General features: G+C 41.0%; 1 protein-coding gene across 3 annotated transcripts in view; it reads right to left on the bottom strand.

Annotated features, from left to right (window-relative positions):
* Positions 1 to 23,479, bottom strand: part of ripor2 (RHO family interacting cell polarization regulator 2) — a 61,125-nt gene extending 37,646 nt beyond the window's left edge. Inside the window, exons 1-4 of one of the 3 annotated variants that reach the window (XM_007902604.2) lie at positions 23,412 to 23,479; positions 3,413 to 3,539; positions 2,021 to 2,176; positions 490 to 571 (exon numbers count right to left, since the gene is read on the bottom strand). In XM_007902604.2, coding sequence (XP_007900795.2) covers positions 490 to 571; positions 2,021 to 2,176; positions 3,413 to 3,513 — 339 coding nt within the window. In that variant the 5' untranslated portion in view covers positions 3,514 to 3,539; positions 23,412 to 23,479. Of the gene's footprint in view, positions 1 to 489; positions 572 to 2,020; positions 2,177 to 3,412; positions 3,540 to 18,088; positions 18,298 to 23,411 lie in introns of those variants that run through there. The other 2 variants (XM_042332116.1, XM_007902603.2) reach the window with 2 other exon arrangements.
* Between the last annotated feature and the right edge of the window lie 4,458 nt (positions 23,480 to 27,937).

Here is a 27,937-nt window from a genome sequence, read left to right as displayed (position 1 = left end):
TTTACATATTTAAATGTTCTATTTCTGTATTTCTGTTGGTTTAACAGCAGACGTAATATTGTCAATTGAAGGTTAGAAAGGAAAAGTAGTCAACCGGTAACATGTGCCCCCTTGGTACTGTGGGGAATAATTTCTCTTATTTGCTCCATCAAAACCTTTTGTAACTTTGAAAACCTCTGTTAAGATTCCCCGACCCTCTCCCCCCACATAAACAAACACACACACACACAGGGTGGCTGAATACCCTACACATCCTCACTCACTCACTGGGCTCATGGATGACGATTATTGAGCAAGATACTGATAGCAGTGCCTTGAGACATCCTCCCGATGTGAAAGGTGACATTCAAGTGTAAATTTGTACTGGTATTATATTGTGTTGAAAGTGCCTATGGATCTATACTCAGCACAAGTTGGTGCCTCTAGGGTTAAGGAACATGTGGGATGGATGATTATCTTAACCTTAGCCACACTAAAGCCACCACTTACCAGTCTGGAGTTGCTCTTCATATCTTTCAGCTGAGTGGTGAGTTTATCCAACTCTGCCTGATGGAATTCGAGGTACTCACTGCTTAAAAACAAAATAAGTTGCTATGTTTATAGCACTTATCACATTGAAACATTTAAAGTGCTTAACAAGTAGTTACATTAAGTCTAATGACTGCTTTTGTTGGTAAACGTGGCAGCCATTTAATACAGAGCACAGTGAATTTGCAGCCATGAGGGGAAATTGCTTTTACATTTATCTGGAGGATTGTTGGCCAGTAGAACACTCCAGTCATCTTATGGGGTATTTGAAGCTGTACGAGGATGCCTGGATCTTGTTTTCAACATCATATAATCTTATTACACACTAACAGCAACATTATAACTATGAACAGACACACACTCTCTTTGTTTCTCAAACCACAACATTTTTTTTTCTGCCTGTGGTTCCTCCTGACTCAGGACAAGGTCTATACAGAACCGTCATTGCACTTTCAACCAGAAAAACAAGCCTGGCAAGGATGGTAAAGTGGCACCACTTCATCTTAAGGTCCCAGGTGTTTTTGCCTCTTGAAGCAGAATCACTGTTGATGTTTCAATGTATTTGTGGCACTTTGTGATTATGATTCCATAAGAATGCGAGTGTGTCTATTATACATCTCAGAACAATATTAAATGTAGTATCAATGGCACACATTTGAAAGTCTAACACTCAATCATAGATTCTGAACACTAACAATAACAATCTTTTCCATTGAATCCTTATATCTGGAAACTCACTGTAACAAAGAAATCCATTATAAAGATTTAGTTAAAAAAAATGCTGGAGATCAAACCTTATTGAGTGAATCTGGCCCTACAACGACACATGTGATACAGTACAATACAATATAAAATTACATTTGTAAAGCACCTTTCACATTGGAAGGATGTCCCAAGGTGCTGAACAGTCAGGTGTCTGTGCTGGGGTTGGGGTTGGAGGGGGTACCATTGACTGTGAGCAGTAGTCAGGACCCGTACAGAACAGACTTTCGAAAAGATGAATAATGAATGTGGGGCAATTGCTCCTTTATCTTTGGACTACTACTCAGGCTCTGTGGTGCTCTCACAGAAATTAGTGTTCTATTATTTATCGGTGAGGTACTTTTCATACGTCACTACAGTTTGATACCAGAAATGTATCTGACTCCAACTTAGTTTTTCAACAAGTTGAACTAATATTCCAGCATTTAAAGTATCATACAGTTTTGCATGACAGGAGGCTATCTAGCCCATTATGTCCTTGTTGGCTAAATAAAAGTTATCCATTTAGTCCAACTCACCTGCCCTTTCCCAGAGCTCTTTTATATCTTTTTCAAATATTTATCCAATTCCCTTTTCAAAGCTTTAATGCAATAATTTTGCTTTAAAGGGTCCTAAGTAACTATCCAGACACACAATGAGGGACTTGCAAGCTTTCATCTCAAAATGCTCTGGTAGGTGCCTCTTAACTCCACCTCCTTCTCTCTGCCTCTCTCCTCTCAGCAGCTCTCACCTCAATCCTTTCTTCAGCGAGTCGTACATTTCCTCCATCCGTTTCGGCTGGATGTCCTTGGAGCTACTGCTGTTTTTATGCGATGAACTGTTCATCTTCTTTGATTTTCCTTGTGGCTTTTTGACAGCTCCGTTATTTCCAATGAAAGAATGACACCTGCAGGGAGATAACATGTAAAATGACATTAACCAGGTTCACTGGAAATCGCACTTTGCTTGAAACCCAGAGTGCACATTGCGCAGTTTGGTTACCAGACTGAAGACAGATAAAACTATCCCAATACCTTCACCTGAGACTGGAAAATCTCACCTAGTCATTTTGTCTTGAATTCTAAAATTGTGGAAAGTTCTTAAATTCAGTTTTAATTTGGATGTGTTTTTTTCATGCAATTCTTAAAAAGAAAACCAGTTTCCAAATTAAGATTGAATCTAAGAATTTTCCACAATTCTGCACCATCTCAAATTTTAAGGCAAAATTGTCTTGAAGGCTAAGAATAGATGGAATTTCAAACCTGTGTCACCCAAAATTGCAATTATAGGTCAAACCAAGGGTTTTTTATGCTTTACACTGTAGTATTGAATTCCTGTTGAAACATATTGAGGACTGTTGTTTCTCTCAATAAAACAAGTGATAGGGCGACCAGAGCTGGTGGTGCTCGGGTTGTTGTCCAGCAGAGAAAAAAACAACTGTCCTGCATGGCCAGGCATCAACTTGGACAGTAATGTTTTTAAATAATAATAATAATCCTTGCATTTGATAAAGCACCTTATCACATCTTTGAGACGTCTCAAAGCACTTCACGGAATATACTATAAAGTGAATTGACTGCATATTTGTGGGTGAAACATGGCAGCCAATTGCTCACAGCACTGTCCCACAAACAGTTGCAGATTGAGTGACTAATATATTTTAAAAAATGTAAATCTGCCATTCTGATGATGTGTATTGTTTCTATGTGAACACAACAATACACTGAGCTGAGAAATCCTGCAAAACCATTGTCCCCACCACAGTGGAGCACTGCCTGCACAGTGTCTGAATGCAGCTTTTGAGTCTTTTTTAATTTTTAACCTCGAGTTTCTGTTGAAAACTACGATTAAAAAATGTTTCTATTTCTGTTAAAAGTACGAAGAAATGTATGTTGTTATCACCTGCTGTGACATTACCATGTTCCTCCCTCAGCCTATAAATATGACAGTGTTTGGCAGTGACACATTACCACAGTGACAATGGATCTTTAATAAACCCTCATTGAATCTCGAATACTTCTGGATGTCCCAAATCCTTTCAGTGCTAATCTGCGAGCTGCTTGGTTTTGACTCATACGCAGAGGGTTCAGCAAAGCCAATGACCAAATGACATCGCAGATCAGATAGAAGCTCCAGCACCTACCTGGACCTCCGTTCTTGCTGTGTGGTGAAACCAGCAAAGGATTGGCTTCTAATGATACCATTGGGCCCACCAGGGGAGAATGACTGGGACCCTACTGACATGACGTCTGGCAGTCTGCAGGTCTCTGCTTTTCAAAAAGAGAAGCACAATTTTAAAACCACAGCAACGACAACAACAAAAATAACTCGCATTTAAATAGCACCCCTCACGCAGGGTAGCGTCCCAGAGTGCTTGAAGGTGATGGACCACCACACCGTGCCGGGGAGAGGGGAGGTGAACGTAGGCATGGTCCAAGAGGTAGGTCTTCAGGTGCAACCTGAAGATGGGAGGGGGGGAGGGAGGAAGGGAGGAAAGGGCAAGGCGGAGGGATAGAGGAAAAGTGTTCCAGAGTTTCGGGGCGTAGTGGCAGCCACCGATGATGGAATGGAGGGCACAAGGGACATGCAGGGGGCTGGAACCAGTCGAGCAGAGACAGTGGGTAGTGGGTTGGGGAGTAAACTTCACAGTACTTCATAACATGCAATATTTTTCGAGATTCCAAGCACAGGGACAGGTGTCATTGTTTAGCAGCCAAGGAGAATGAGCGAGCCAAGGAAAATGTGGAGCAATGAGAGAGTGAATGGATGAGAGAGAATGAACGAAACAGCGGAGGAAAGGATGAGTCAAGGAGAAAATGAAAGACTGAGATTTTGAGAAAAAGAATGACAGAATAGGCAAGGAAGTGAGTGAATGATAGTGAGCCAACATGGAGAAAGTCAAAAAGAGTGAATGCCAGGGAAGCATGGAACAAAGGAATGAGACAGTAAATAACAAGATTGTGAACGACAGGACACAAGGAGAAAATAAAAGTGTGTAACGGGAAGAGACAAGTGATGGGTTATACTTTATGACAATCGCAAACGTTAAAACATTGTTAACGTCAGACAAACACTACAGCAGTTAATTATAAAATATGCAAAGATTCAATTAAAAATTTCAAATCAATGAAACACGTTTGTGAGAGAATGACATTTTATGCATTGACAAAGGGATGAAAAGCAGATATTTATCACTGCAATTGCTCACTAAATGGAAACTGCGCTAAAAGTTTATAACAAACATAAACTGTAAAACATTAAATCACAGAGGTCAGGCCAGGGACTGAAAAGCTTTAAAATTGTCAGTCATCAAATTCATTTCTTTTTTCTCCTCCAATTTTCTCTTTCCCTCCTGGAGGCGATAAGTCCCTTGGAGCTCAGGTACAGCTCCAACTGACTTCAACTGACTACTTGTAATAAATAGTCCCTTGGAGCTAAGCAACAGCCTTTCAGTGTCTTAGCTAGGTGGCCATGTGTGAGCCAAGGCAATGAGTGTTGACCAACTCTGTGACTGTGAGATAGGAGCCCTTTGAGTTGAGTCCAATTCTATCCTTAACTAATACCCACACACCTGCACTTTCCAGCAGGCATCACTGGACAGTGATCAGTAATGAACCTTCCGTCCCAATTTCAGGACCACTGAGAAACACCCTGGCTGAGATCAGCTACTCCTGCACAGACTAACCTCAGAACTTTCTGGACTACATGGGTCATCTCCACAAAGGGCAGTGAATCCATCAACACATCATTCATATTACACACTTAACTTTAGAGCGATCCATTACTGCGGTAAGGCTCAGCAAACACGATTATAAAGCTCCCCTCTCCTACAGATTAGACATAAACACCCCAACATTTCATTTGCATGCTGTTGTGAGAATGCTACGATATTGTTCTGAGAGTGGCACACTGTTTTACAAAGAATATCTGCACCTTTAAACCCAGGAGAATTGCGCAATGCTATCCATTATCAATTACAGCCGAAGCTCTGTTTCACTGCTGAAGGCATTGGAGCTCGATTGCAGCAGGAAAGTTATTTTTATGCCTGTACATTCGATAAGGCATACATACACTGTGCCCTTTCAAAAAAAAGTCTACAAACAGAAATGCTGCCTACAAATACACAGTTACTACGCCTTACAAGAAAATCCTATGAAGTATTTGAAGATATTTCGATGGAGTGATAGTGAGCTGTAACAAGTGCAAGGATTATTACTAAAAGTAGTTAGTTGCAGAAATGTAAAAGGATCATGTAAGTAGCGGTTTTATGGCTTCACCAGGATTCTTTGAATGTTACTTTGACTTTTCTAAATACCCAGAGTTGTCAGACAATACGTCAGCCACTGACAAGAGGGAGCTGGACTCTGTCTGTAGCCCTGTTTGACACTGAGTGCTTAAAATAGGAAAGTGTTCCATCTCCAGCAGCAACATTGAGGACTACAAAATTTACCAACAATGCTTGAGGGGTAAAAACATGGTGTAGATAATACATAAGTAAATAATGCTTGCGTTTGATATAATAATAATAATAATCCTTGCATTTGATATAGCGCTTTTCACGTCTTCTAGACGTCTCAAAACGCTTCACAAAATAGACTGTAAAGTGAATTGATTGTATATTTGTGGGCGAAATTTGATATAATGATTTTATCTGGCCGAATGTCAGCCAAGACACTAGGAAAAATACTTCCTCTTTTTAAATAGAGCCAAGGGATCTTTATCACCAATCTCAACAGACGGGGTCTCAGTTTAATGTCCCAACCAAAGCTTGGCCTATGAGTTCAAAGTTTTGACCTGGTACTTGAATCTACAAACTTCTAATTCAGAGGTGAGTGTGCTATCAACTGAGCCAAGTTTGAATTAAATGGGACAAACTATCACATTGATTGTGAGTCATTCTTCTCCTGGCCAAGTGTCAGTGGTGACATCTTTCTTCAAATTATTAGGTACATGGTACATATCAAATGGGAGGAGTGGTGGTTTTTGGTGAATCACAAGATCGCAAGAGGTCACAAGATTGGTTTAGATGAAACAGGTCCTTTGGCTCATTTGATATTCATCATTTCAATGTTGGAGATGTTGAGCTGTCATTCCAGTTTAACACTTCTGCACAGTACTGGGGGTGGAGAGAGGGAGGTGCTACATTGCCAGAGGCTCTGGCTTTGGATGAGACATTGAGCCGAGCATGTCGGCCTGTTCAGACGGATGTCAAAGATCTCACAACACATTTGGAAAATAGAAAGGGAGTTTCCCCTAATGTCCTGGCCAACAACCTTCCAGACTAATTATCCATGTCTTTTTGTGGTTTCTGATGTACCTCTGTTATTTCTAAAACATGGAAAGAATGACAATAACAATGTAAACAAGCTCACAAACCGAGCATAGGCTTATTGTTGATCCACCAAACTCAAGTAGAGCTCTTTATTGTTGTAATCCACTTCCTAGGTTCCTGTTGACAATTGCTGTCAATCTAGATAACGTTTGCCACTATCACCTCACAAAATGTGTTTTGCGTTAGCAACGTTTTATCAGCTAGATATATTTGATTCCCTCCCCATTTCAACACTTCAGCTTCAACCATACATTACTTCAAGGTGTCAGCCTTGCTCAGTTGGTAGCACTGTCATGTCTAATTCAGAAGGTTGTGGGTTCAAACCCCATGTCAGGACTTTAATTCACAGGCTAAGTTGACCTTCCAATACAGTGCTGGGGATGCACTGAATTGATCTTTCAAACGAGATGTTAAACTGAGATCCTATCTGCCTGTTCAGATGGATGTTACAGATCTCATGGTACTAATTAAAAAGAGAAGGCATGGTATCATGGCCAACAATCCTCCAGATGAAACTGGTCATCGATTTGATGGCTGTTTTGTGGTCTTTGCTGTGTGCAAATTGGTTACATTTGCTTCCAAAATAGTTACTACATTTTACAGTAAATCTCCACTCCTGAAGATGCTATTTCAACTTTTAGTTTTAAATACATTGTCAATGAAATATTTTAAAGTTTGAATATTTTTTATTCAGAGGTTTAGAGACGTCTCTTTTAAACCCGCCAGAAGTAGATGGTATTTATTCATATCAGAGAGCCCATACTCCAGTGATTACAATGTCAGCCACAAGGTCAAGCTTAACATCAAATGTAACTATTGTTTGACACTTATGGTCATCTCCTCCGAAGAACAGCTCCTCCAACAATGTAGCACACCCGCAGCACTGCATTGGAGTGTCATTTAAAACTGTATGAGTTCCAACGAGGGGCTTGAACCCACAGCCTTCTTACTCAGAGGTGAGAGTCTACCAGCTGAGCCAGGTTGACATACACAGTTGACACAGTGACAAACACATTTCAGATCTGATCTGAAATGAGCCACCCCAACAATTCTGAGCCCACTGAATCCAACACGTCTTTTCCTGATGATCATGATTGTTTGAAGGACATTGCTGTGTGCAAAATTGGCTGCTGTGTTCACCTTTAAAATGTACAGTCACTACACTTTACAGTGTATCTATAAGCAATTTGAGACGTCCTCCCGACGGTGAAAAGCAGGCACTATGTCAAGTACAAGGATTATTATTACCATATTATCAAAAGTATGACTTTCTCTGAGAGAAACAATGAAACAAATGGTTATTTTGGTGCAGTAAATGAAATGGATTGGTGGCTCTGTATTAGCCTTGCTTTGTGAGGAAATTAATTAATGTTGGCTCTTTAATGTTTCCATTTCAGTCACAAAGCACCCAGCAGAAGGCCTAAGCCTTGGCCTATTGCCGATTGATTGAATGGGATTGATACTGCCTCGCTAATCCCGAAATGACAGCGCGTAATGAGAAAATTATTTCTTTGTCACATTAAATTGTCAAATGCTGAAAGAGTAGGCAGCTGGAAGTGATATTTGCAGAAGGTCAGGTGCCTGTATGTTTTATAGTACTTTATTTAGTGCAGAGGGCGCTGTCACAGAGATGATTTGCATGAAAAAGCAAATCATCTGTTTTCACACAACGTAGTGTCAAACATAGGCAAAAAAACAGCCACACAGGAAGATATCAAGCATCTTGTCAAACAAGCTGCTCCCTGCGAGGGACCAAGACATCAACACTCTCTCTATCTCCTTTTCATTCAGAACTCTGCCGTCCACATACGTACCTGGACCAAACCCTGTACCCATATCTCACAAGTTCTGGCCAGGCTCCACTGGCTCCCCATCACTGAATGGATCGACTTCATGGTCCTCACACTCGTGTTCAAATCCTTCACTCTCTGGCACCTCCCTACCTCACCAACCTCCTCACTCCCCAATCCACCGCTTGGCGCCTCCGCTCGACTGGCACCGGCATCCTGCTCGTCCCTCGCACCCTCTGCCCCACCATCAGAGGTCACACTTTTGACTACTACAACCCGAAACTCTGGAACACTCTTCCTCAATCCCTCCGCCTTGCTCCGTCTCTCTCCTTTTTCAAGTCCCACCTGAAAATCTTCCTCTTTGACTGTGCTTATGGCCACCTCCACCCTCACCCGGCTCAGAGTCAGGCTCCGCCACTGTTAAGCGCTCTGAGACGCTACCCTGCGTGGAGGGCGCTATAAAAGTGCGAGTTGTTGTTGTAGTTAAATGTTCTCAGGCAGCAGTGTACTGTAGAATTTTCCAAATACAGCATTAGCATTGAGTGAATTGATCAACAAATACAAATGTATTTCAAAACAGAGTAATGGATTGAGTTACATTGTATATCTTGGCAAAAAGCTGGATGAATTGTGGTACAGTAAAACTCGCATAAGTCTGATTATATGATTTATAAATCATATAAGTCTCATTGAATTTCCTATAACTTATGCAAGTTTTACATAACTCATACTTTATGTAAGTCATATTTTTAATACATTTCAATTAAGAACCTCAGACAACCAACTTAAAAATTAAGACAGAATTCAACAATTTTGCCCAATTCGGGACCCAGGTGAAAATTCTCTCCACTGATGGTCTACATACTGTGCAATATAATACTTTATCTGACTGATTTCTTCAAGCAAATCATGACAGGCGAGTCTAAAATGACTGGCATAAAATGTAAGGGGTTTCCTATAGCTCTACATGGTGTTAATTATAGATATAGAACAAGCGCTCCACTTGTTCACTGCGTGAAGTACTCTGACCATTATTCTGTTAATTTTTCCTGACAAACTCTCTTCACCAATTTTCTCCTATCCCCTCGCCTCTTTTTCTAAAGATGCTCTGATTAATTTCCCCTTCTATTGGAGCACAGCTCTGCAGGCTTTCAGACATTCTGCTCTTGTCCATTATTCTATTAAAGAAACACACACAGAATAATGGACAATAATGAGTAAGATGTGTGATTGCCTGCAAAAACTCAGATTCATCATAAAAGCATAAGTTCAAAGTTCAAACAGACTGTTAGGGTTAGGGTTATTAATGATCGAATGCCTCGTTGCATGCTGCTATTTGTTATTTTTTAAGAGGAATCACCGGGCGGTTTTCTTACATGCTGGAATCCTCTCCACCTTTGACTTAGGCACTGCTACATTTGTCCATTCCATTTCGAGCTTGTAAGGCAAGCTGACAGCTGAAAATAAACCTAGATTCTCAGAATATTTACAGCACAGAAGGAGGCCATTCAGGCTATTGTGTCTATGCTGGTGCTAGCTTCCTCACTAGAGCTATCAAATCCAATCCAATTACCCTGCTTTTTCCTTGTACTGATTAATGGGATCTAATACACTTTGATTGCTATAATAGTGATCTTTCACTTATTCTTTCGATGTGATTTTCTGTTATAAAGATTTAATGAAAAAGATCACAAATTGTAGCCCTCAGCACGTTAGACACCAATGATTCTTCATTCAGTTATCCAATTTTAAGGTGATCATAGGGATGGTGAAAGAAGTAGTGTTTTACACAGCTTTTGACGATAGAGAGGGAGGGCGAGGGGATGAGATGGAGGCATTGAGTGGGGTGTTCCAGAGAGTGGGGGTAGAGCAGTAGTGCCTCAGCTCATGGCTGTTTGTGGGACCTAGGAGCTGAGTTTACTTACAAAATCATTACAATTGACAATGATTACTGTAAAGCCTTCAAAGACATTTTGCCATATAAAGTGCTACAACAATGCAAGTACTTTTCTCTTGCTTACAATGGCTTATGGTTCATTAACTCAGTCTTTACAGGGAAAGAATCTTCAGTCAGTTAAAGTCTCATTCAGTTTGGAGTGCAGATACCCATAAGAGATTGGGATCGGAGAATGCTAAACTGCAAGATTGAAATTCAATCAACTGTTTCTGAAAATGTGATAAGCTGCAAGGAAATACAATTATTCAGGTAAATCAAATTCCCAAAAATTATTCAGGTAAGGTAAAATTTTGTCTTAAGCTGGGAACAATGCTTTATTTGTACTTTTGTGATTGAAACCCATTTTCGAACCAGCTATCTCATGTAGAATAAGATCCACTCAAAAGAACACAGTAACATGAGGATACATATTCCTTTTCGTTTGCGCAATGTTGGAGGATGAATATAGCTCATGATTCTTTCATACATCAGCTCAGTGGTTTTTGTGAATTTTCTTCTCTCTTCTAAACGTGCGGACACATGCTGGGGTATCGAGGTCTGCCGGCACTGCAATCTGATATTCTGTTCCAGGGACTATTCTTCTTGTGTGAGGCTGGTTGACAAGCAAGCTGTTCCACCATAAGGGGTGAAGTGAGCTGACCCTAACCTCACTCAACATCCACACATCCATGTGGACTCATTGGACTTTGGAAAGTCAACTGAGATCTTTTTCCATCCCAGCACAGGAACTGAGGTCAACTGAAGCGCTTCCTACAACTGTGGGAGTGGAGATCAGCGAAGTCAAGGACAGATCAGGGATCAGACCTATCTGTGACTTTCTGGTCTGTATGGCAGAGGGGTGCTCTGACATAGGTTTCTGTTCTTTGTAATGAGTAAAACATACAATGTATGCGTGGCGAGGATATTTGGGGAATCATACTACAATGACAGAAACTTGCTTCGATTCCATTGAAACGCCCTACCTGGAGCAGCCATGAGCTATACCGAGCAGAATATCTTCAGAGCTGATCATTTGTGTGGCTCAATTTGGACCAAGGGGTAGTGATAAATATGCACGCTTGCAAAGAAATCTGTGTAAATGATACAATCTAATGAAGACAAAATAAAATCACACCAATACTGGCTCCTGATTCCCAGCCCTTTTAAAGTAGCTGCAGTTCAGGCAGTATATCAAGCAACAAGAGGAAAGGATTTCAGTTATACAGAGTGAACACATCATGTTCACATCTAGCTGAACCCCAATACTAACTGCCCTTGTAAGATCATGTCTCTTAAAATCTCATTCTTGCTGTGTGACTCACTCCTGCTGTACACAGTATTCTCAGTTTCAGGAGGAAAGGGGCACTTAGGTTTGCCAAAAAAGCTGGAAGGAGGAAGACATTGTGTGGAGCTGGAAAAATCCACTCACCCATCCACTGGGGAAGAGAGGTACGTTCCAGTTTTGTAAGGCTAAAGCTAAAAAGCAATATACTGGCCTGTAAGGCTCAGCCCGCTTCTTCGTCTCCAATCCTCATGATGTTACTCTCTGCTTTTTGGGAGTTCCTAATGCTTTGGATTTGTGCTCCTCAGCCAAAACAGCCAAGATTCCTACCCCAGATCTATCCACGGTCCCCGGGTAAAAAGTGCTCTGTGCAGAGATGGGGGAGGACAAGTTCGGGTTTGACTGGTTGCAATATCGCGAAAAGTCACTTGCACTCTCTAAACTTGTAAAGAACGAGCACATGGATGAGTAGCATACAAAGAGCATCTCTGTCAGTGTTTGGTAAGCCAGGTTTAGTTAAGAGGACCCGCTAGCATTCATTGGACTGTACCCAGTGATGGTTAATGATTTCAGGAGAGGAGGAGGAGAAGGAGGGGGAGAAGGAGGGGAGAAGGAAGAGGAGAGGCAGTTTGGAGGGTCAGGGGCTTGAAATAGAAAGATAAAACACCCGACTTGTTTTTATCTTCTCATTTATTAATGAAATTGTATCACTATCTTCATTTGACAGTTAACATCGAGTTGAGAATTCATCCCCAATGATACGCACTGAGTATCAGAGGAATTGTTCAATGGTGGCAGAACAGCCTTCGACAACTGACTGATCCCAGCAGACACCCAGTGTTCAGAGTGCCAGCATGTGGTTAGTAAGAGGTTAGTGACAGCTGATGAGATAGCTATGTGGAGCTGCTGCATTGCTTCAGGGTTAATCCAACACTGGATCCTTTCAGTCATAAAGGCATCTTTTCTTAATCTAGAGCCCTGCAACTGCAGGGGTTTCAAACACACTCCATTCTCCTTCATTCTATTTAAAGGGCATCGTCTTTGTGTGTTAATACAATGTGATGGGCAAACTTTTTCATCCCATTGGATTACGAATGTAAAACAAGATAGATTGTCTCAAAATGCACAATGCATCGTGTGACAATACAGTGATTAAAAATGACGGCCAGGGCTCTTGGCTTTTATCTCTCACCAAACAAAAACCTGGCTTGCCAAACACTGACAGAGGTGCCCTTTGTATTGTGCTTTCAGTCTCTGGATTAGTTGGCCACGGTCCACTAGATAAAACTGTAGCTGGAGTCAGTTACAATACCCCTAACCTCTGGAACTCCTTCCCTCTATATTTGACCCACGCTCTATCTGTCGTTAAATCCTGTTTAAAAACGTACTTCTTTAACTGTGTCTATGATCACCTCGCACATCCCTCCTCCCCACTGCCCTCCTCCCCCCTTGGAGCCGCCCTGTTTTTGTGAAGCATTCCGAGACATTATCCTACAAGAAGGGCATTATATCAATGTAATTTGTTGGAATCATGACTGCAGTATTTTCTGCAGTTATGGACAAACAGCCATAACCAGGGTGCAATATCAGATGACGAATATTTGTCCTTCCTGCCACTCCCACACAATTTATCAGATGAGGTTTTAGATAAAAAAGGTTCTTCAGCCTTTAATATCTCATCCTTCCAGAATAACAAACCTTTCATCTTCCCATTACAAACTGTTTGAAGTGTTTGATCATCCACGTCTATCTTTACCTTTAGATCCATATGCTTAAAAAGTTACCTATCCCAGTACTCTTTTCGATGGAGATAATAGACATAGTATTACTTGTTTTTGCTGGCATTCTATTCCCTATTTCTGCTGATCCATTCCTCAGTGGGACAAACATAGTCCCAGACTCACCAATACAGGTTAATACACTGTGTCTGTTTTTTGTAACTCACCATTTTCTACATCAATTACAAAATATCAGAGCAAAGTTTGGCAATTGTGCCCCAATAACTTTAACGCTCAATATAAATAATAAACAATAATAATCTTTGCATTTGATATAGCGCTTTTCACGTCTTCTAGACATCTCAAAACACTTCACAGAATATACTGTAAAATGAATTGACTCTATATTTGTGGCAGCCAATTGCGCACAGCAGTATCCCACAAACAGTCGTGGATTGAAGTGACCAATTTTATTATTGTTTTTTTTTCTTGAGGGATTATTATTAGGTGTGTGGAGTAAGAAAATTTGCCCAAGGTTTCGCCCTGCCTGGAATTGAACCCAGGTGTCTCGCTTGCGAGGCAAATGCTCTAATCACTGTGCTACAGGACTACTGTATGATTTAGAGCACTTGCTCAGTGGTTAGAGAACTCGGAGGGGGAGGTGGCAAGGGAAACAGAAGATTTATTCTTCAGAATAAATAAATAAATCTTTCTGGACTTTTATATGAATTGCAAGCAGAATTCATGTGTGGTCGTATGAATGGAGTTTTCCCTATTGCCAGTGTGAAACAAAATCTTATAAACTAAGTTTAAACCTTGTTCTGTGGTGAGTTAGATGATTTGAGCTAGGGCAAAGAGATGTGGGGGGGGGGGGGGGGGGGGCTTGTTTGGGAGAGGGGTTGTGGGTTTGGAAGGAAAGGAGAAAGTAATTAATAAGAGTTTCCGTCCCCGATCACTGTGGAGGCCCCCCCCTACTGGAATGTGCATGTGTGAACATAGGGTTAGAGCAGGATCAGACTTCGACCTGACATTCTCACCCAATGATCTCAAGACTGACATCCAGTATCTGGGTTGGCTCAGGAGGAATTCCACTTACGTGAGGTACTGGAGGATGGCTGGTGCCTGTTGAACCATTGTCCCAGGGGAGGAGGAGGTGGCAAGGGAAAGAGAAAAATCCCAGACCTTGGTAAACTAATCCCATTCATTCATGATAACTGTGCCAAGAACTGTAAATGCCCTGAGTCCACTTCACTGCAGACCACATAAATCTTATAGTCAAGCAAAGAGCTCAACACTAGACCTTTCACCGCAACTCACTCTTATCAAGGCTCTTATCACTCTTATCTTGACCCTGCCCTTGATCACCCTCCTTTCCCCCTCCAATGCTATCCACCCTCTCTGATCCCGACCCCCAGCTTGGCTCCAAAACACTGATTGTCCAGCATGTTGGGACGTCCTCTCAACGTGAAAGGCGCTATACAAATGTAATTTTGTTGTTGCTTTTGTAGACATTTTTTAAATGTTCCAACAATAAATTAACTCGAGTTTGGAGAACACTTCAGTTTTACTTGCCAGAAACATCACATTGGAAATCATATATATTTTTGAAAAAAAGAAATGAACTCTGTAATATACAGTACAATTTACATTTTATATAGCCTCTTTCGTGTCAGGGAAACATCTCAAAGTGCTTTACCGTTCATATGTCTTTGGACACAACAAAATTCAGTTCCCAAAATGTTCCAGCTGTTCCCAACAACAGTGGATGAAACTTGCATGCAATGGGAATCAAACCTTATGCAGAATTATGCATTTTATGGGACACAGCTGGAATTATCTGAATCTCCTCCAGGTCTCAGCACACTGCCCTCAATGGTACTCAATAAGCAAACCACAGGAAGTGAAGAAAAACAGACTGAAAGAATATCAAAAGGAGTATCAACAGCTGTATGAAGTTTTTCAATAACACTGTATTTGGGAACCATAAGGAAAGCATGTTCTGGTAAGAGGTATCATACCGAGGCCATTTATTTCCTATTGAACAGGTTGCAGCTTATTAGTGAAAATTACACTGAGGTCTTGACTTAATTCTACGAGAACTGGCAACTTTGACACAGAACCACACCATAGTCAAAACTGAACTGTACATTTACGTTTAAACAAGTAACTGCATCTTAACAGCATTACAATCATGTATAATCCTACACCTTTATAAATGGAATCTTGTTGTTGTTGTTGTACACCTACCTTGAGTGCTGCTAACACAGGAATGAATTGTAGGCTCCGTCAACACAGTTAGTGGAGGAATTTCAACTTCTCAGGCATCTGCACAGTGTGGATCGTTCACTCCTCCCTACCTAAATCCTGTGCAGGCTTCCCCTGGTCTATCTACAGATATGTTGCCTTCAGAGCAGCTGATAATCTGCTTCTCTTCCAAGCAGCGACAGATTGCAACCCACAGTCTACTGTCTTCATTTCACTTCAGACAAAAAGACCAATGAAGAATTTCTCCTCGCCCAGCTGCTTGCTGCGTTCTGGCTGGGACTAAAAGTAGCATTATCTCAAGGGGGGGGGCTTTACAGAGAGAAACAGAGGGGAAGTGGGGAGACTTGGGTGCAGCCTGGGATTCTGCGTCATGTGTTCTAGAGAGAGTAACTGGCAGCTGCTTGCGAACGCAGCAAGCTTCATCTTTCTACAGCTGTTTATTTGGACATTCTCAACTATTTAAATAGTTTCAGAAATCACAAATAACTCATCCCACACACATTATTGTACATGACTATAACCACCACTGATGGGCAGGGGAACGAACCGCTTGTGCACTTATCTCAACCTTCGTGGCAAATAACAGCAAACGTCCATTACTGAGCAAATCTGAAAGGTCCTGTAGTAATTATTACAATGTTCCCATCAGAAATGATCCACTGGATATTAATTTGCATAAAGAAGATTCTGGGCCCTGGTTCATAAAGACTCCGATAGGAATTGTCTGAGATTGTCCTGCAAGGTTAAAAGGTCATCTCCTACCTGTGGAGGACGATATTATTTTACCAAAGGTGCTGAGTCAATTTGCTGTGGAGAGGTCACATAGAATATTCTCATGATTGCTTAGCAACTAGGTTGGAAGGTCAGGCAGTGTGTCCACTGCTGATTTCGTTCCCTCTTCACTAACACATCATCTCGGACGTCATCCATTCAGATGTAGAGATTTGCAAAGAACTGATTTTGAGAGCAATTCAGCCTCATGATAGTATCTGAAAAACACTCGGCCTCGCTACCCACAACTGGGCCGTTTTTTAAAAATAAATTATAGTACTTTTCATTTTAGCTTGTTTTGGAGACTGGTTCTTTGCACTCACTGGGTGTTCTCCTCCACACTGGCACTATCTCAACCTTTGTCAGGAGTAGAGCTGGAATGCTTTTCCAAGGTACACATTGCTAATGGTATCGGGATGGGTAAAACTCCTCGTGCACAGCACGGATTTGGGGGTTTTGAAGGCCTGGTTTAGGACAGGCAAGTATTTCTTCTGTCCTTCAGATGAGACATTACACCGAGGTCCCGTCTGCCTGTTCAGGTGGATGTTAAAGATCCCATTGCACTATTTGAAAAGAGAAGGCAGTTTCTCCTGGTGTCCTGGCCAATAATCCCCCAAATAAAATTGGTCACTCACTCCATGGCTGATTGTAGGACATTGTTGTGTTTTTTGCCCACAAAATACACAATCATGTCCACTTTACAGTATATCCCGTAAAGTGCTTTGAGACGTCTTGACAGTGTGATAAGACACTATATCAAATACAAGGATTATTATCATTATTATTTACACAGAAAGTTACAAGGGAAGGTGGTAAAACCCAGGACACCAGAAACAACTTGATACTGTCATTGCTGCAACAGCACACTTTACTGGTGGTATGGTCATCTGACCACTTCATCAGAGTAATAAGATAAGTTAAATTTATGACTGTGCAAGGTTTTGGAAAGTCTTTCCATTCAGTTTCAATTAGAAGTCTGGTTTATTGCAGTTCTGCATTTTAACATGATGGTCTTAAGGTCAAACCACGAGAAGTTTAGTTATGTATTGGAGTCTTTATAAATACAGAACGTGCTTCAGAAAGGGGCCAGTAGCTGGGACAAATTGGGTAATACGTTAAATGGAACACTGTATGTTCCCGAAAGAGTTTAATTCGGCACTTAGGCACTAAGTCTCAACACTCTCTGCTTTCTCCTAGTTCTAGGTAACTACAGTCCATTTATCAAATCAATCTCTGCTTCCTCCCAACTGTGAGTGAGTACATTTATTAAATCAACTTTTATCTCATAAACAAACAGATCATGAAGACAAAGTGGTCATGAATTTCTCAGAGGAATGAATTTTTAAAAGAAACGCTCAAAGAAAAGGTCATTGCACAATGGGCTTGCTTCAAGGAGAAATTCCTTTAATGGCGATAGCCGGATTAAATACGGAGGGCGTGGGCCAATTTTACTGTCGATTTGACATTGTGAGGCTGACATACAGGTCACTGGAAAAGAGTGAACTACAAAGTGTCCATTTAAACCTTATCCTTTCTTTCCTCCTTTTTTTAAAAAAAAATCTTCCTTTTTGTCAAGGTCACATCGTGCACTGTTTATCAGGCCGGAGATGAGCTGTATCTCGGCTGCTTGGTAACTGATTGCCATTTAACAAAAGTCAGGACACCTTACAGTTTAAAAAGGCTCAAATCTATTACATGAGCTGCTCATTGCACATAATCACTGACCTGTCATCTCTCGGACCCAGATTCATGTCTGGGCCGCGACTGATGGATTGAAGGTCTCCGCTATATCTTGCCTGTTCGGGCCTTCCTTGTGGTTGATGACTTAGACTTAGGTTGATCTGAGTCGGTCAGCATCAAACCGCCCCTAATTCCCTCCCGTGGTTTGATAGCAGAGCACTACCTGAGTATAGCTGGACTGGTACACGTCAGCTGTTCGATGTTTACTGGCTTGTCCCACTGTGCACTTGTGGTTGGAAGTGGCTCGGCTGGGGAGATTCTCCTGTAAACCCTATTTTGCTTCCACTTGGAAAGGACAGAGTCCTGCACTGCTGTATCAGTCATGTGTATTATTAGTAGCAGCAGTTCATCACTCCAGCTACGCAAGTCCAGCTCATACACTCTATCTATCTCAATCTCCCCACTATCTCCATGGGTCACATGCATGAAGTGGCGTACTGTGCAGTGAAACTGAACAATGCCAGTGTCCATCACAACAAGGAATTCAATATCCATTATACAGGGTGGGATTGAAAACTGTCTGTTTGCATTATATGGGTGTCAGTGACCCTGGATCAACTGTCCTGGGATTATCACTCTAGAGAGTCTGTTCAGGAGCCAAAGTTAAACAAGGCTACCGAGCGTTTAAAATGCGAGTATATCTACAACAACAACTTGCATTTATATTGCGTCCTTCACACGGATCAGTGTCTCGCGCACATCTAAATACAAGTCTTCAACAATTGATTAGTTTATACAAGCCTGGGGAAAGGAGAAAAAATGCACTTTTGGAGAGGATCCAGATTAACCTTATGCCAATGGCTAAGCCACATGCCTGATCCTTCCATTCCTTTACGCTATACCACAATATGGTGAAACTAAATGCTAAGACAAGAATAGACCTCACCTCAAACCTTTGGTTAGTAACCAAAATGAGGAAACGTTTGCCGAATGCTTTCTTGTGACGACAAGGCGTTTTAATGCTCTGACATTCTTGACCAGTTTTCGAAGCAAGTCCGATCTGACTGTGGGACTTACATAAGGAAGGTGCAATGGATAGGACTGCTTGTGTGACCCCCAGCACGAGCCAAACAACCTGTAAGGATTTAGTTCTTACATCTTTTCAAGCTCCTAATATTCCTTTCTAAGCATCTTGAAATCATTACAAATGACCTACAGTACACAATGGCAATGTATTATTCAAAACCTTTCCCACAAAAATTTGCTCACAAAAAAAACGCAAAGCAAGTTCACGCTCCACAGAAATCATGGTTACCTACTGCTGAATGTTCTCAAGAGTAAATAATATCCTTCCCAATATTAGATGGTCAAACCTGCACTAGTTTATTTCAGACGTAGGGTGGGCATCACCAGCAGTCCTGTATGCACACAACAGCAATGCAGCAAAAGGGAACCAGCCTTCCTTTCCCTCTCCCCCCCTCCCCACCCACCAAGTTCATTGACCGGACAGGATCTCCAGGCCTGCAATACCTCAGCTGTCAAACCTATTTTCAGGATAAGATAATGATAATTCTACCCATTCCCCATCGCTCCAGCTGTAGACTTTGCTTTAGGAAAGAATCTCAGGAACTTAAACCCCCCCCCCCAGAGAACCACAGTACAGTTTCAACCTTCTGCGTGGGTGTCCTCAGGCAGACACAGCCCCTGAATCCGATTGCCAGGAATTCAACATTCAACAACTCAGTGAATTAATTTTTGTTGCTGTTGGCCAATTTGTCTTCACTTTTCTCCTCTACCGCAGGTGCTCAAATCGTTTTCTGACTTCTAGTGAGGCTCGGTTCCACAGGCATCTTCTTCAACGGAAAGTCTCTTGTGATCTTGTGTCGGTTATCCTCGCCCAGGTAATAATAATAATTCTTGCATTCGATATAGCACCTTATCACATCTCTGAGACATCTCAAAGCGCTTCACAGAATATACTGTAAAGTGAATTGACTGTAGATTTTGTGGGCAAAACAGTGTAAGATGATGGCTATTCATGTGAGCCTTAGCAGTGAGAGTCAGCAGGACGTTTAATTGAAGAGGACTGTAGCCAAACCCCATCTTGTCCTCCTGATATCCTCATATCTATACAAACACACCTTTCAAGGGGTCTCTGGATAGCGATCAGAGAAAGACACCTTGGCTGATTTTCCTTCCCTAACACAGTGGCATTGAGGTCAATTGTGGTCTAGTTTGCTGCATGGCTGAGATCCCATAATGCAGCACAGATCAGGAGCTGAAACTGGTTTCCTTATGGCTTAACGTGGTATTATTTATTTTGTCCCCTCCTCCCCTGAAGTCTTTGTTCTTGTGATGTCAGCCACTCTCGAGTTGTCAAAGTGCCATCATGACATTTTCCCTTGCTGAACTCTGATACTGAGGCTATTTGCAAAACCTCTACTTGCTAACCTGTCCAATATCTGCTAACTCAGCATAGAGCAGAGTGTGTATCGGGGATTGTGCCAACGAGAAATTCCAGATATTTGTAAAATATATATTTTTTAAAAAAAAGTTAAAACATGATTTTAAACTACAGTAACCAACAACCACGGTGCCCTGTGGATCTGAATCAGCTGACCTTACCATTGACAGATAAACATAACCGCAAGCAGCTGCAAAACAAAACTCTCTTCCGCTTTATTCCGCCCCACCCTTGGTTTGTGAGATTAGCTTGCAAGGACTCAGTGTATTACTTGTTCCTCTGTAATGTCGAGGTTTACACAAGAGTTGTAAGTAACATTTATACACTCTATACACTTTATGCATTTAAAAATCAATATGACAGGGAGACACTATGGAAGTGCAGTAATGTCTCCACTAGAGACCACACACATACGTGATTTCCCAAGTAGGGAGTTTGCGACACCAACAACTTGCATTTATATAGAGCTCCTTCATTCAGAGTAGTGTCTCAGAGATTCATCCCTGCAGTAAATAGAGCCGGGGAAATTAGTGGACCATTACCTCTTCCCTCCTCCTCCCCCCAGATGAATTTTGCAAGTATTAACAGAGGTTTAAGAACAGGGTGAATGACTCCCTCTCGATCAGTCTGTGCCAAGAGAAGACATGGAGGAGAGGAATGAAAAATAATAATAACTATCTTACAAAAGAAATGTGAACCTGTCCTTAAAAACTGGATGCAGAACACAGAGTGCATAGCGAAGGTGCTTTGTTAGGTAGTCATATAAATGACTAAATTAAAAAAAAAAAAATTAAGTTTAAATTAATTCTAATTTGAAAGGCACTATATAAATGCAATCTGTTGGTATCTTTTGAAAGGCGCAATATAAATGCAATTTGATGTTGTGGGTTGGCTCAGTCCAGCCCTGGAGTTTCTGACAACTGATAGCATCAGCCACGTACTTCAAGGTGTTTCCTATTTACAGAATTGCTTATATGATGAAGGAGTGTGTTATGTCTTAATAAGCAAGAGGAAACCCTGAGATTGTATCATTACTTCAGTGTCCCTCAAACCCACTTGAACTATTATTAACCACTGCAGAGCAAATGCTATTGTTACTCTTCCAACACATCTGAAATAACTTCAAATAACTGACATTGCTACGCGAACCGAAAAGGTTCAGGTTCACAAACTTACTTTGTGCACAATTCACAATGGGTTCCATCTGTCCAGGAAATAAATTTCTTTTAGCATCTTTTTAAATGTGAGTATGTTACCACAAAACGTAAAGACTGCAATGATCCTGGATTATAATGGGAAAAAAACCTATAGAAGCAATAATCCATCAAACCTACTATTGCTTGGCAGCAAAAGAACTTTCACTTTGCCCCCCCGTCCATTAGTATTGTTTTACCAGAAATAATTACTGTACATTTCTCATATTGAAATAGGCTTAGGGCAATATAATAAACTTCTGGGTAATATATTAGACTTCATAACAATAGTTTCTTGCCAATTTCTGATTTTTAAGCAGTAAAAAGCAATATATTTGACTGGTTTTCTAATTCTATCCAAATGGAGGAAAATAAATTCTCATCATTAAACGTATTTATTATTCTGAACCACAATAATGTCCAACTTCTAGTTCATAAGGGGTCCTGGGACATCATTTCCTGCACGCTGTTCATGCATGCTAAGCGCAGGCAGCGCCTCTGATGTAATTTCCTGCTTATTGCGGACATTTTTGCAGAAGAAAAGATCACACAATATCAAAATAATCAGAAAAAATGTAAGCAAAATGATGGCGGTATTATTCATCAACATTTGTTGATGAATTGACAAAAACTGACAAACAGCAACCCTACCCAAAAGTTTCTTAGCATGTTTTGTTGTGGACTTAAAAGCTTTCAGATCTTCGGCATGAAAGGTTAAGGATATGTCCACATCTCCACATCTCAGTGCTGAACTACAAAGTATGACCAAGTACCTTGAAATATGCTTTACAGGCAGGCAAATCTCCAGTGTCAATTAGTTACTTCCCCTCCAGGTGGACATGTTCAGACTTGGTACTCATATAATTAACCTCAAAAGGGTAAGTATACCCTTTAGGATTCACATCCAAAGCCTAGCAACTCACAGTCCAACACTCAAACAATTGAACCACCTGGATATTAATCCACTATCTCAATATCAAAGGGTTAAATACAGGTCACAGAGGGTTAAATACAGATCACAGGAGGTGAACTCTTACTTTAAGCAAATAAGAACTAATAGAAGTTTCAAAATGGCTCGAAGTTCTTCACAATTACCATTAATTGTAATGACCTCTTTTAAACAGTGTAGAACAAACGATCAGCAAAATCCCTTGGAGTCCTGTAGCTCAGTGGTTTAGAGCAGTCGCCTTGAAAGCGAGACACCTGGGTTCAATTCCAGGCAGAGCAAAACCTTGGGCAAGTTTCCTTACTCCACACGTCTAATAATAATCCCTCCAAAACAAAACAATAATAAATTGATCATTTTCAATCCACGGCTGTTTGTGGGACACTGCTGTGCGTTTGTCCACAAATATACGGTCAATTCACTTTACAGTCTATTCTGTGAAGCGCTTTGAGACGTTGAGAAGACATCAAAAGCACTATGTCAAATGCAAGGATTATTATTATTATTATTATTATAAACAATCTGAGGTGAATAACCTATTAATCTGGAGGACTGCCAGTCAGGACACTGGGGGATATGCCTTTCTCTATTCCAGTAGTGACAAGGGATCTTTAACAATCCCCTAAAATTATTATTCTAAAGATGTGGATTATATCTCCCTTCATAATCCATTTTCTCTTTTTCAACAATTCTACTCATAAAGTCTCATATAAAACAAATTAAAACAACATCTGTCATGAGCCAACTGAGGCATCTACTGCTTACCTGGTGTCACTGAGGATCTCAAAAACTGATCTGCACTTGAGCTCAACTCAGCAACTTGCAGCTACACGGGGCCGAGTGTTTGCTGAGTGTTTTATAGTGCTAAAAGTACCCTCGCCACATCATTTCCTCCTGTCACTCACCAGATCAAGATAACTTCAACTTCTGCTTTAGATTTCCTTATGATATGAAATCTCAAATTTCTTAGACCATGTAAATAGAATTATATTTCTCTCATTCAATGCACTTGTTTCTTTTCCTGTGCTATTCCAACAGTTCTAGGATTTGCCTATGAGTTGATTTATTTGTCGCACACATTCCCTTTTCACCTAAAATGTACAGCTCAGTACAGTCCAGTGACATAACTGATCATTAGCAGTAAACGTAGGCCGGTGTCGGAGGAGTTCATATTGCTGTGCACTGAAATGCAGGTAGTGGCATAGGAGAAGGCCAGGTTCACTATGTCTGTCAGCAAGAGACAGAAAGAGTGGCAAGTTGGTGTGTGGTCAGCAGCTGGGTTGGGAGGGGTTGAAGTGAGGAGTTGGTGGTTTTCAAGTGGATTATGAGGGTGGAGGGCTGAGAAAGAGATGCAGCCTTTAATGTTACTGTTTCAGCTAATTATAATAATCCTTGCATTTCATATAGCCCCTTATCATGTCATTGAGGCGTCTCAAAGCGCTTCACGGAATATATTGTAAAATGGATTGACTGTAATCCCGCCCAAAAAAAAGTGGTCATTCAATCCATGATTGTTTGTGGGACGTTGCTGTATGCAACCAATTGGGCACATCAATGTTCCACAAACAATCATTGATTGAATGACCACTTTTTTTTGGAAGGATTAGTACTCCTGGAAAGCAACCAACAACCGAGCCCCCACTTACTGCTAGGCAAACAGAGGCAAACAGATGTCCTCCCGAAGTGAAAGTTTGTTTGTTTGTTATATCTATTAGTGTCCTTGTTAGTAGATGGAGCTTTACTCTCCACTACTTCACATGTGCTGCCCCTAACCAGTGAATGTCTGAAGGAACATTGCAGAGGGAGCAGCACTGTGTATTCAACTCACACTGCACCTTCGTGAGGAGCACTTCTCTTGGGGAATGCAATAGGATGCGTTTCTGCTTTATTCTCATCCTCAGTTCTTTCAAAGCCTGTTTTTCCAACATGGCTGAACCTACTGCCTTGAGGCTTCCTTGTCTGTTTTTTATTCTTACTTTTTTATTTCAAACGTGGGCAGCAACAGCAGTGGAAATAACAAGGGGAGAGTATAACATAAGCTGACTCAGCAACACATTAGCATCGAGAATGAAGGAACAGCATCTGCAGGTGTGAGGATTATATGTCAGCTGCCACCCATTAATATATGAGTTGTTCAAGTTCCGGTTGCATTCATTGACGATGAATACTAAATATAAAAAGCCTTACATGATCTGATGATTGACAGGCATGAATTATGAAAGACTGACGACAGTGGGGGTGTAACAAGGAATGGAAATGTAAACCCGTCCATGTTAATAAATAATGCTACAGATTGCAAAACTGTCTCAAAGATAACGTCTGTCTAAATACTGTACATTAATATTGGTCTATATCAATTCACGGTCAGCTTGAAAAAACACCTCAAAAAATCTCGAACAATCTTCTCTCTGACCGAGTTAAAGGTCAGGTCTGTCTATGCTGACACATTACCAGCTTGGACAAAGGTGTCTATTTCTATGCTTGACTGACTGTGGAAAAAAGGATGTCAAATCCAGACTAGATATCTGCTAGAGTTGGATAAAGCCTTGAAATTGCAAATGCTTTTTCAATTTATACGTTTTCAGCCAGGTGCATCTACCTTATCAAATAGTCATAATTTTGCTCTTTCTAGCTGTATAAAAACACAACCATTTTAAATTGATAGTTTCAGACCCTTAAAGTGAGGATTCTCTAGCATCATTTAATTAACTTCACTAAAATTCCCATAGAAGTTGTGCGTTAGCATCTAAGCAGTGTTTTAGCCACATCACTCTCATGTGGCCGCTGGCAAAGTTCCCGCAACTGAAACAGGATTTCCTCCAGGGAATTCCCTGTATTTCTCACAGTGGAGCCCTGTAGTGTATTGGTTAGAGTACTCGCCTTGCAAGGGAGAGGATCCTGGTTCAATTCCTGGGCAGGGCGAAACCTTAGGCAAGTTAGATCCACACGCCTGTTTACCTAGCAGTAAGTAGGAACCCCCGTTGTTAGTCGAATGGCGTATGACTTTCTGGGGCTAATAAGCTCTTCAAATAAAACAAATAAACTCATGAGAATAATTTGGTTAGTCAATCGAAGGCTACTGTGTGCAATTGGCTGCTGTGTTTCACCCACCAATCAATTCACTTTATAGTATATTCTGTGAAGCGCTTTGAGATGTCTCAGCCACATGGTCAGGTGCTATATCAAATGCAAGGATTATTATTATAGATGTTGTGATCACCTCGAGGTTCAAGTCTTCCTCTGGATAAGATATTGGAGATTTTCTGCAAAAAATGCCATTTCTTTCACAGGAGTTGTAGATAAATAGCGAGGTCCCAATGAGAGCACTGTTTAGATGCCACCATCATAGTTGTTAAAAATTAGTCATTGAGCGTGCTGCATCCCATCCAACTGCAGTGAGAATATATTCCGGTTAGTTTTCAATGCTTTTTAGCTCAATGAATTCAAAGGTAACTTTATATTCCTCTGACTGTCCCACTTGAATCAGCAATACAGGATGATCTTGACTAAAGTGAGGATTTGTGATCCAGTTACCTTCTAATATCTGAGGGAAGTTTCTCTCTTGATCCAACTCACAGAAAAAACGACTATAAAAAAAAGGTTGATTTATGTTAGAGAGAGACAAGACAAACACCATCACGACCTCTTTGTCAACTATTGATATGTTATTGATATCATTATAATAATCCTTGCATTTGATAGAGTGCTTTTCATGTCTTCTAGACGTCTCAAAGCGCTTCACAGACTATACTGTAAAGTGAATTGACTGTATATTTGTGAGCGAAACGCGGCAGCCAATGTAAACATCATTGATCTTCAATTTCATTGAGTTGGGGGAGGGGACAGAAAAAGAAAACAAATCAGCTAGGATTCCACATCTCTACTGTTATCCAGTTCAAGTTTGGAGTCAATTAGTAGCATGTTCGTCTCCGGGTCAGAAGTATGTTGATTCAAGCTCTAATCAGGACTTGAACTCATAGTCTATTCTAACATCTCAGTGTAGTTCTGGGGGAGTGCTGCATTGTCGGAGGCAACATGTTTGATTAAACCTAGAGGTCATCTGTCTGCTCTTCAGATGGACATTAAAGGTCACAACACTATATAAAGAGAGAAGGCAGGTTCTCCTGGTATTGTTGCCAAAAATGCTCCAAATAAATTGATTAATTGGTCATTTACTTCATGGCTGTTGGATTTTGCAATGTGTAAGTGTATATTTAATGACTAAAGTAATCTCTTCTCTTTCCCGCCCTGTGTCTCTCTTTCTGTCTTTCCCTCTCTCTCTCTCTTTCTGCCACCCCTGTTGCAAAATGCCTCAGAAGATACAGAGATACCTACAGCACCTACAGGAAAAGGAGACAGGAACATCACTCAAAAAGCAATCGTGACTTCCTTCTCTCGTATCCAAACAAAGGAGAAAAAGATCAGCAATTCCTCCTGGGCATCCCAAGATGATACAGTAGATAGTTTGGGACATGATACGTGCATGCGACAGCTTGGACTAGGGAAGGCAAACTAGATGGACCTGGGTCTTCATTCGTCCAGCAATTCTTACGTTCCTATATTCTATGGCTTCCTGCAGAAGGACGAGGATTCCCCAGTACCCAGCACTCGATGGTAATCCTCAGCCCGAGCCTTCCCTGCCCTCAAACACCACACCTGACCTCTCCTGACAATACCAACAGCATGTCTTACATGATCTGTTCACAACAACACCTTACACTTATATAGCGCCCTTCACATGGTGTTTGCCTCGAACATTGGCTCTTGTGACTTCAAATTCCACTTAGCCTGAACACGAAAGACAATTTTGCCTTAAAATAGCAGATCGAGCATAATTATGGGAATTTCTTAAATTGTGTCTCAATTTGTAAAACAATTTTCTGCAGTTTTTAAAAATGGTATCGTCTTCCAAATCAAGCCTGAATTTAAGAAAGTTACACAATGCTGTGCTATTTTCTAAATATAAAGGGAAAGTGGAAATTTGGGCCTCACATGGTATGAAAATACACACTCTTTGGATTTAGTTTCATTTCTGCGAGACTGAAGCAATTGGTCTGCTTTACTCTGAGTTATTGTTATTGTTGCCAAGGCTGCCGAAGCCTCCTTTGCACTGCCTCGTGCATCCTCAATCCACGACTGTTTGTGCAATTGGCTGCCGCCTTTCACCCATAAAATACACAGTCAATTCACTTTACAGTACATTCTGTGAAGGGCCTTGCAATATCTCAATGACGTGATAAGGTGTTATATCAAATGCAAGGTTTATAATTATTATTATTATCTGGGTTGTC

Source organism: Callorhinchus milii, unplaced genomic scaffold (assembly GCF_018977255.1).
Source record: "Callorhinchus milii isolate IMCB2004 unplaced genomic scaffold, IMCB_Cmil_1.0 Scaffold2, whole genome shotgun sequence".
Lineage (NCBI taxonomy): Eukaryota > Metazoa > Chordata > Chondrichthyes > Chimaeriformes > Callorhinchidae > Callorhinchus > Callorhinchus milii.
Note: the sequence above shows the minus strand (reverse complement) of the source record. Positions and strands in the feature narration are given on the sequence as shown.